At 53.0% G+C, this 10,141-nt stretch overlaps 1 protein-coding gene across 1 annotated transcript; it reads left to right on the forward strand.

Moving 5' to 3' along the window:
• Positions 1 to 1,437: 1,437 nt before the first annotated feature.
• LOC147034353 (uncharacterized) lies at positions 1,438 to 3,853 on the forward strand. The gene is made up of 3 exons (XM_085851204.1): positions 1,438 to 1,596; positions 2,617 to 3,138; positions 3,180 to 3,853. The coding sequence occupies exons 1-3, from the start codon at positions 1,438 to 1,440 to the stop codon at positions 3,573 to 3,575; spliced, it is 1,077 nt and encodes a 358-aa protein (XP_085707330.1). The 3' UTR covers positions 3,576 to 3,853.
• Positions 3,854 to 10,141: the final 6,288 nt, after the last annotated feature.

Raw genomic sequence — 10,141 nt, forward strand, 5'->3', positions numbered from 1 at the left:
GCATTGAATGCGTCCTTCATGGTGAGATCACTTGCCTCAGTCGGAGCAAACAGAGAGACCAGGGAAACGACACCCAAGGGGTGACGAAACCTTCGTCCCATAATACGCTCGTTGACCGGTGTTACCTCAACTATCATTGGAGTCAGCTTATTGGACACAGCTACAGCAATGCCTTGGGCATGGTATCCATCAGAGTGACCAGACCAAAAGGAGGTGAAACCACCTGCCATGATCTCGCCACTATCAGGTCTCCGAACCACAGAGTGCTGCAATACCGATGTTCAAATGCTTGAGCTCATTTGATAACAGAGACAGGTGTTCATCCCCTGTGTTTTTCCTCCGATCATCAAAGAGTGGGGGTACCAAAGGCTTTGTCCCAACCCTGTCATCAGATGAGCTGCCCTGCAGAGGGTAGCTGCACAAGAGGTACTCCCCCAGAGTGGGTTTTCAATTTAATTTTTGTTCTTCTTGTGTTTTGCAGAGTGAAGGGTTTTATGGTGGCTGGAGTGAAAATCCTGCCACCCACCTCTGAGAAAAAAAAGTATCCCAACTGCAGGAGGATATCCGCACACAGTTGGGCACTGGATATGGATGGCTGCTGGCTCACAAGGAGCTCCTCCGCCCTTTCAAGGGTTTTGTTTTTAATCATGCTGGATGTCCATATCCATACACCCCTCCCCCCACCTCACCAAGAAACCTGGTGGGGGAGATGGTTTCGTCACCGACAACATAACAGGTTAGTGCAGGTTTACATGGTACCTGGAGCAAGTCACAGATCTAATCTGGCCTGACCTGACAATAATGGTTGCCAACTCATGGTTGTTTGTCTGTGCTCTACCCCTTTTACATGCTGAGCATCAAGCAAGGAAGCAAGACGTACCATTTTTAAATCTGGTTTGAACCGCTGATCTCCCAGACTCAGAGTGGATACTTTGAACCATGTCGACACCACCGAGTCGGACTTGAGTTGTCCCAAACTTTTCTATGATAACAAGCATTTCGGTGACAGCTCATTGAGGGGTAAATATGAAAAACACCTTCTCATTTACCCCATTGAGGGGTAGATATGAAAAAAACCTTGCATGAAAAGATGGGCAAAACACACACTTGATGTCATCAACAGATCAGCATACACCAAGAGAACACAGAATTTGACTTCAGTGCCATTAGAAATTGCCCGAGCACACCGTCTGCTTTGAGAAAAATCACCCAAGAAGAACTGAAGGCAGCTATTGCAAGGATAAAAGTGATGACGGTTCAGCAGGGATAGGTTAAATTACCCACAGACCTGTTACAAACAAGAAAAGACACTAACCTGGAAACCCCTACTGCAGTTGTTCACCCTAATAGGGAGATGCTGTATGGGAAAGTTCCAAATAACTGGAGATAAGGGACAATCGTTAAATTGACAACTGCAACAAGTAGTATGGATGAAGCATGAGCATCATCGAGTGCCCATACCAAAACACCCACAGGGCAGTTGAGTCACATCAAGAAATGTCTGACTTCTTCAAACTGACCACCATGGTCAGGCACAGGGCTGCACTCTTTCACCGAGGCTGTCACAAAGACTGGGGCTGTAAGGATGGCCAAGAGGTACGCACACTCACTTCTAAGCTTTCTACCCTGGGATTGAATCTCGGCGCAGCTATAAAATGTCATCCTGGTGTTTCACAGGTGTGATGATTCATCAATGTGTGTGCCACGCCTCAGATGGACGTAAAGCGGGTGTCCCGTCTGCCTCCATTAGTTGGTGGATGTTGAAGATCCCATGGTGTCCTTCGTGAAGAGTAGCCGAGAAAATGACAAATTCCTGCCTTAACCTCGTGTTCCCCCTGTCCCAATACAAGATAATGAAATGTAAAAGGGTCAACCCTCAAGGAGGTCGTTATACCCTTTAGCTGGGCATGTGGAATGAGTAGTAGTAGTAGTAGTAGCAGCAGCAGCAGCAACAGCAGCAACAGCAGCAGTTACAAAGACTCATTTCCCAGGTGTTGCATCGACTTGTGAAGAAAGAAACACCGAGAAAAACAACAGGAATGTCGTGTGGGCAAGAAACAGCTCAAATATCTGAATTTTTACATTTTCCTCAAAGCTAACAACAATAGAGACATACAACAAAGGACCAAGGACATAGCAGCGGCTGCAAGAAAGATCATAACTAACGGCTAACAATCTTTCAAAATTCAAACCCACCCTGGAGTTCAAAAGCCACCCATGACCCAACAAAATGAAAAACTTCAAGAGCAATGTCCTTGTAGTTTTGTTGTAAGGATCTGAGATGTTAGGTTCAAACAAAGCAGGTTCAATAGGGATTGAACAACTTATAAAGCAGATGGTTGTTCAATGCCAAATGGCTCGATAGAATCTGAAAAGGTGATGCACTTTGGCTCAATCGACGAAAGGTGAAGATAGACAGATCTACATGTTACGTTCCAAGGATGCTGAACGCAACAATCCTGAGCAATCATGCCATTGGAAACCAAAGGAGAAACGAAAATGGGGAAGGCTTAGAGCAATGGCAGAACACCTTTTAAATATATTGTTGTGGTTACCAAATTCGCAAACCACCATTCAGGTCCCTTAGGTGAGGTATCTCGGTAAGTACATGTGTAGTTAGGCCCAAACCCGTTGTCTAGTGGGAATAAATGTTATTCATGCGTGCTGCGACTCTTCAGGATAGCCGTTTTTCTTTTACTATCTTTATTTTGGACCAACCGCCATGATTACCACCACAACCACAACATCAACCACCAACCACAACGCCGCTTCACCACAACCGCCACGACCTTCCCGTCACACCTCGCAACCGTAGCATCGCCACCGTTCTTGCCCCGCTGTGGGTACCGGTGTTGGACTCGTGCAGAGCGCGCGTCGAACAGCGTGTACAAAATCACGGATTTTGTGCTTCAAAAACGGATCAAAAACGACACACGCCCACTTTTTGCCGTCCAATCGGTGAGCGAGGGGCGAATTGGCCCCGCCTCCAGGACGATCGATATATGCAAATTTGTGGATCAAAAAGCCTTCACGCCCACTTTTTCTCGGGCCAATGGGGAGCGAGGTGAAAGGTCAAAGGGAGGGGGTCAAAGGCGAAGCTACGGGGGGATAAAAGGACCGTGTTCGTCAGTCAGAAGAGTCGAGAGTCAGAGGGAGGTCGAGAGTCGGAGAGTCCAGAGGTCGAGAGTCGGAGAGTCCAGAGGCGGAGAGTAGGAGAGTCGGAAGCAGAGGGTCAAGACTTCGCGGGCGGTGGAGCTGCTCGTCGTGTGCGTTGGAGTCGGAACGGAGGGGACGAGCTGTGGAAAGGCGGCGACATCAGACGAGGGGGTGCTCGCGTCGTGCAGGGAGCTGCACCCGAGGGAGGCCGACAGCGCGACCTGGCCGAGGTGGAGACGCACACCAGGGATAATAAAGATCCTCTATACCCCGAGCATCAGCAACCCCCTCCTGTTTCCCCCCGCGCTGAGATAGTGCGACCAAGGGGGCCCCTTTCCCACCCCCTGCCAGACAATGTCCGCGAGGCCCGCGGAGTTGAGGCGCCATCGCCGCTCCGCGTCTCATCACCAGACGGGTAGGCGCGACCCGGTCTCGGCCTCAGGCCCGCCTCATCCTTGAGGGTATTCTTTCCTTGGTTTTGGGTATGTGTTGGCGGCGCCGTCTGTGAAGTAGAATTGTATAAGTGTTGCCGTGTGCTCGGTAGTCGGTATTAGCTCTGCATTGTCTTCGCTTTTACATTTGCTTTTTGTGTAAATGGAATTGTGTTTTCTTTTTTTTGTGTGCTTTTGGTGGAATTGAATATGTGTGTTTCCCGTATGCCGCGAATAAATGTGCTTTATTATTGAACTGTTCTCCCGCTTCGCTTCGTCTTTTCCTCTATTGACTCCCCATCTTGCTTCACGTAAAGGGTTGGTAGTGGGCTGAATACGCCCGATAATGGTGTCGAACCGTCGAGGTCGACGACAACGCCGCTCGGTTATTCTGATAGTACGGAACGGGTCGCTTAAGTGGCCCGTGTCCGAAGTCGACCTGCGGCGAGGTGCGATCGCCCGGTCTACCCTCCGCATGGGTACTTAGGTAGGTCCGACCCGGCGAGCAACCCTATCCCACGCGGGGCTGATTGGCTCGAACGCGGTGAGACAGGAAGGTCCCCCCGTGACTAGTTCCCGGCGTTAGTCCGAGAGGCTCAGGACTGGGTTGTCCGTGCGGTGGGCGACGTGCCGCGATTCGAGTTACGTGGCCGTCAGCACGCCGGCGGGCGCGAAATCCGCAACACTGGTGTCAGGTCGTGCGATACAAATTCATCGCCCTCCTCGCGGCACTGGTATCGGAGAACAGGAAAACGGGCTCTCCTGTCTCCGGCTAAATTCACGGGAATCGGTCCAGGGGTGAGAGAAGCGACCCCCGATTCCCTCCAAATTACGAGCGAGTTAAATTAACCCTTCACGAGAAGCAAGATGGCGTCTCAAGGCGAGCGGGAGCCGGGGGTATTAGAAATGTATATGTGTAGTAATGTAGAGTCCATGGTCCAGGATGGAATCCCCGAGCAGGAAATGTTGATTGTGCAGGAACACGGACTCGCCCAACTGAACCCAGAGCCCGAAATGGGTGCGGCAGCGGCCGCAGTGTATGACACCTCCCCCCCTCTCCACCAAAACCTCCCGATTCTTGCCGAATCGGCTCACCCAAGCGCACCCGACATGGCCCAGCTATTCGCCATGCTGGCGGCAATGAACAAGCAAATGGAAACGAATGCGCATGAAATGAAAAACAAAATGAAAGGCATGACCAAACAAATAATCGAAAAGATGGATGCAAACACAACTGAATTTATAAACGAAATGAAAGGCATGAACAAGCAAATGAAGGAAGAAACGAAAAAGCTGCGGGGTGAGACGCAGAACATGGGCCGATGCCTGCAGGCGGGCATGAAGGCCGTGACAAAGGAAATAATAATAGTTGAGACAAGGGAGGTAAAGGGTGAAGAGTTGGCAGAGACACGGGAGACAGAAAAAATAGAGGAGAGACAACACGATGAAGACGGGGTAAGTGACGCACACACACACACGGAGGTAGTGGAGGATATTAGGGGTGAGCTGGCGGACTGGGTAGAGACCCAGTGCGAGCACCTGGATGGCCTCCTCCAGGAACGAGGGGAGGGAGTATGCCCCCTTGAGGTGAGTCACGACCAGGTGAGTTCGGTCGTGCTTTGCGAGGTTGAGGGGAGGAGTGCTGTGGACAGGTGCACGGAGAGCTTGGGGGGTATAGAGGCCCCGGAGACCCTTTTGGGGACACGAATCCCCAGTGTGGTTGTCCCTGTGTGTGTGGTGCAAGGTGTGAGTGCGGCACCGTGTGTGGAAGCGACCCCGTGTGTGAGTAGTATGGTTTGTGTGAGTAGTGAGGAACGCGTGAGTGAACGGCCGTATGCAAGGGAGACCGTGTGTGTGAGAGAGCGGTATGTGAGGGAGATGTCGGTGGGCATGCGGGAGCACGCAGCCGCGTCTCCCGGTGTGAGTTTAATGGTGAATGTAATGGAATGGACTGTGAGCGTCGTTACACGCAGGAATGCGTGGGTCGAAAGACGGAGACGGCGACAGAGGAGAGAAAGCCGAGTAGCGGCTGTAGTTGTTTCGGGGACCGTGCCGGGTTCACCCAGCAGTGAGCACGCGGTCCGTGCTGTGCAACGCACGAGACCACCACGTGCTCGCTTGCGAGAGTGATGTCCCGGTCCGGAAACGCACGCGGTGGATTTGCCGATCCCGCGGACGGACAAAGTTTAGGCAGGTAAACGGATTTGGACCGGACGGGTTCTCCACGCGATCATGTGTGTTAAGCTCCAACGGGCAAAGCACATGTGTTCGCGTGGGGAACCCCTCGAGACGTGGGGCTTGTGTTTTTTTTTATGCGCACGGTGACGTCATGGCTGCACGTGTGGTTGGAATCCGGCAGGAGGGGTATCCCGGCCGGATGGTACCGTCCAAGGAGGGACGAGGTACACGTGCAGCTGCATGACGTCACGGGCAGGTGCAAAGTGCGCGAGTTGCCGCGCTGGCGCTGCGCATGTAAAGAAAAAAAAAAAAAAAAGCAAGCCTCACTTTCGGGTGCAAAGGATTCCTGGGCAAGGGGTGAAAGACCCCCTTACCCGGGGCACAGGATGGAAACTAGTTAGGGGGAAGGGTTAGCTTAGTTAGACCGACTTCATGGGGCAGGGGTAAGTCCTCATGGAGTCCGTGGAATGGATTAGTTAGAGGGATTGTAGCCAGATTTAGGTTGGGAAATAAAATGATTTATTTGGAGACAGTGACAGACTTTGAGTGTGTAGAGTTGACGTAGTTTAGCGACGTAGTGTTAAATGGAACGTGCTATAGTTTAAGGGACGACGTGGGAGCACGAGTTAGTTAGGGGATGCAGATAGAAGGATGGCAGAGTTCAGCGGTGAGTGTGTTGAAGAGTTGGTGAGTGAAGTGGAAGCATGTGCTTGGTGGGTGAGTGAGGCCAGCGGGTCTGTGTGAGTGGAGCGAATGGGGAATGCATGGTGCGATGAGTGATTGGGGGGAGGAGTGACTCCCGCCCAAGGGACCCCGGGGTCAGTATAAAGTAAGTTAGCTGGGTTAGTCAAATTGAAAAATGGAGGTCGTTTTGCTGTTGGTGGGAATGTAGGCTCGAGACCCATTTGGAGGGGTGCAGGAGCCCTGTTGACGGGCTTGGGAGCGTGGCTGCGAAAGGTGAGTATCGCTGAGTGGGTACCCCGGGCACCAGGCTAGTCGGCCGCGGTAGGCCATGGGCCCATGGGGGGCCGGGATAGAGTAGTGGGCACGGGTGCGCCTGCTTGGTGCGGGGGCCCGGGGCGCCATTAGCCGCGTGGGCAGTGTTGTGGGCACGGGTGACCCTCGGAAAGGGGCCCGGGAGGTCGGCCTGCCACGTGTGCGTTTCAGGGATGGTGCCATGTGGGGCACTCTCCGCTGTTAGGGAGCTGGTAGGCTCGGAGGCAGTGTAGTGCCCGGGGGTGCCATAGCGGGAGAATCGGCAGAGGGTCGTGCCTGCCAAAGGGAGCCACGTGTCCCAGCCAGGAGACCGTGTGAGGGCACGGAGAGAAAATTGGGGGGGCGAGGCCCGAAATTGTGAGGACACCAACACAGGCGACGGGAATCTGGGTTTATAGAACCAATAGTTTAAGCGAGAGGCGCTTGTTGAAAGCCCCGGGGTAGTTTAGCAGTTAAATGGTTAGGGTAGATTAGGAGATGTACCCCTCCGCACCATCCATCCCCTCGCTCTCGTTGTGGGCCGCTGGACCCACTTTGGGTTAGATCGCCGAACTCTGGGGAGGCCATTCTGAGGCTTCGTTGGGCCTCGACACAGGACGTTAGCTCTCCCTTATTCCCCTCCGGGAAGGGAACGTAGGGGTTGGGAGTAGGCTAGGTGACAGGATAGGTTAGCCGAACAAAGACGATAGAGGGGGTTAGGGGACGATTTATAGTGGGGAAGTAAAAATAAAAACAAAAATAAATAAATAAATAAATAAAATAAGTTGGGGCTAAATTGGTTTTTCACAAATTAAGGGAGTGGGTATGTACAGTGACAGGCAAAGGCGATAGGTGGGAGGGAGACAGGTAGGTAGGTCCGAGCCCGCCTTACAAGTGGCCAGCACCACCGCACTCCCTCCACCAACCTCCACTGAACGGCAAAGGCTGGCCAGCTTCATCTGCAGCTGCTTTGCTGCAAGGCCTGTGCCGGCTGGATCGTCTGCCGGCTGGCTGTTTTTCTTCGAGGCCTGTGCCGGCCAGTTCGTCTGCCGGCTGTGTTTGCCTGCAACGGTCTTCTTCTGCGGGCTGTGTTTGCCTGCAGCGGCCTTCTTCTGCGGGCTGTGTTTGCCTGCAGCGGCCTTCTTCTGCGGGCTGTGTTTGCCTGCTCACCTTTGCCATGCCATGCCCACTGCCCATGTTCACCAGCCCCGTTCAATTTTTGCTTTGCCCCCCTGTTCATTTCCATGTGCGCCAGGATCCGCAAGGCAACAGTTTGCAAGCTGCGAGAACTGCCCTGTTGGCAGCTACAACACGGGCCTGCAGTGGCGGCCCGTGCACCGTGTTTGCGTCCATCCATTCATCCATCCATTCGTTGTGCTCATTGCGTGTGCCACTTGAGCTGGCACGGAGACTACGTTTGTGCGGCCCATGCACCGTTGTGGTTCACTGCATTCAGTTCAAACCGTTCATGCATCCATTCGTTGTGTTCATTGCGTGTGCCACTTGAGCTGGCACGGAGACTACGTTTGTGCGGCCCATGCACCGTTGTGGTTCACTGCGTTCAGCTCAAAAGGGAAGGCCTTGGACTGCGTGTGAGCAGCCAGCCACGTTCCCTGTCACCTGCATTGTTTGAGCCAGAGACTGCATGTGGGCAGCCTGGCTCCCTGCTAACTGCTTTCTTTTTGCAGAGTTCAATGATCCTGGGCCATGGTTTAGTGTAAAATTTGTAAGTTAAGGTTAAGATGTACTGTAAATATGAGTGCGCCCCCGGCATGTCTGTCTAGCGCCGGCAATTTTATTTAAGTCGTCCGTGTGAGTGAGTTTGTTTAGATAGTTACGCAGCCCTCAGGTTATTTATTTTGGGGACACGAATATCATGAATGTCGCACTCAGGGATCCGTAGGTAAAATGTACTAGGGGAAAACTACACATGATGGCACACGAAAATTTGACCACTCGGGACGAGTCTGTAAAAAGGGGAGGGGGTAGTGTTGTGGTTACCAAATTCGCAAACCACCATTCAGGTCCCTTAGGTGAGGTATCTCGGTAAGTACATGTGTAGTTAGGCCCAAACCCGTTGTCTAGTGGGAATAAATGTTATTCATGCGTGCTGCGACTCTTCAGGATAGCCGTTTTTCTTTTACTATCTTTATTTTGGACCAACCGCCATGATTACCACCACAACCACAACATCAACCACCAACCACAACGCCGCTTCACCACAACCGCCACGACCTTCCCGTCACACCTCGCAACCGTAGCATCGCCACCGTTCTTGCCCCGCTGTGGGTACCGGTGTTGGACTCGTGCAGAGCGCGCGTCGAACAGCGTGTACAAAATCACGGATTTTGTGCTTCAAAAACGGATCAAAAACGACACACGCCCACTTTTTGCCGTCCAATCGGTGAGCGAGGGGCGAATTGGCCCCGCCTCCAGGACGATCGATATATGCAAATTTGTGGATCAAAAAGCCTTCACGCCCACTTTTTCTCGGGCCAATGGGGAGCGAGGTGAAAGGTCAAAGGGAGGGGGTCAAAGGCGAAGCTACGGGGGGATAAAAGGACCGTGTTCGTCAGTCAGAAGAGTCGAGAGTCAGAGGGAGGTCGAGAGTCGGAGAGTCCAGAGGTCGAGAGTCGGAGAGTCCAGAGGCGGAGAGTAGGAGAGTCGGAAGCAGAGGGTCAAGACTTCGCGGGCGGTGGAGCTGCTCGTCGTGTGCGTTGGAGTCGGAACGGAGGGGACGAGCTGTGGAAAGGCGGCGACACCAGACGAGGGGGGGCTCGCGTCGTGCAGGGAGCTGCCCCCGAGGGGGGCCGAGGGCGCGACCTGGCCGAGGCGGAGAGGCAGACCAGGGATAATAAAGACCCACTATACCCCGAGCATCAGCAACCCGCTCCTGTTTCCCCCCCGCGCTGAGATAGTGCGACCAAGGGGGCGCCTTTCCCACCCCTGCCAGACACTGTCCGCGAGGCCCGCGGGAGTTGAGGCGCCATCGCCGCTCCGCGTCTCATCACCAGACGGGTAGGCGCGACCCGGTCTCGGCCTCAGGCCCGCCTCATCCTTGAGGGTATTCTTTCCTTGGTTTTGGGTATGTGTTGTCGGCACCGTCTGTGAAGTAGAATTGTATAAGTGTTGCCGTGTGCTCGGTAGTCGGTATTAGCTCTGCATTGTCTTCGCTTTTACATTTGCTTTTTGTGTAAATGGAATTGTGTTTTCTTTTTTTGTGTGCTTTTGGTGGAATTGAATATGTGTGTTTCCCGTATGCCGCGAATAAATGTGCTTTTATTATTGAACTGTTCTCCCGCTTCGCTTCGTCTTTTCCTCTATTGAATCCCCATCTTGCTTCACGTAAAGGGTTGGTAGTGGGCTGAATACGCCCGATAATTAATCGAACCGTCGAGGTC

The sequence above is a fragment of the Eptatretus burgeri genome, chromosome 1 (genome assembly GCF_056783735.1).
Source record: "Eptatretus burgeri isolate ZD-2024b chromosome 1, Ebu_testis_v1, whole genome shotgun sequence".
Taxonomy (NCBI): domain Eukaryota; kingdom Metazoa; phylum Chordata; class Myxini; order Myxiniformes; family Myxinidae; genus Eptatretus; species Eptatretus burgeri.

Coding starts and splice junctions, on each gene's coding strand:
- LOC147034353 (XM_085851204.1), top strand. CDS start 1,438: ATGAGCATCATCGAGTGCCCATACCAAAACACCCACAGGGCAGTTGAG. Junction 1,597..2,616: donor GCTGTAAGGATGGCCAAGAG/GTACGCACACTC, acceptor GTACATGTGTAG/TTAGGCCCAAACCCGTTGTC. Junction 3,139..3,179: donor CGTGTTCGTCAGTCAGAAGA/GTCGAGAGTCAG, acceptor GAGAGTCCAGAG/GTCGAGAGTCGGAGAGTCCA.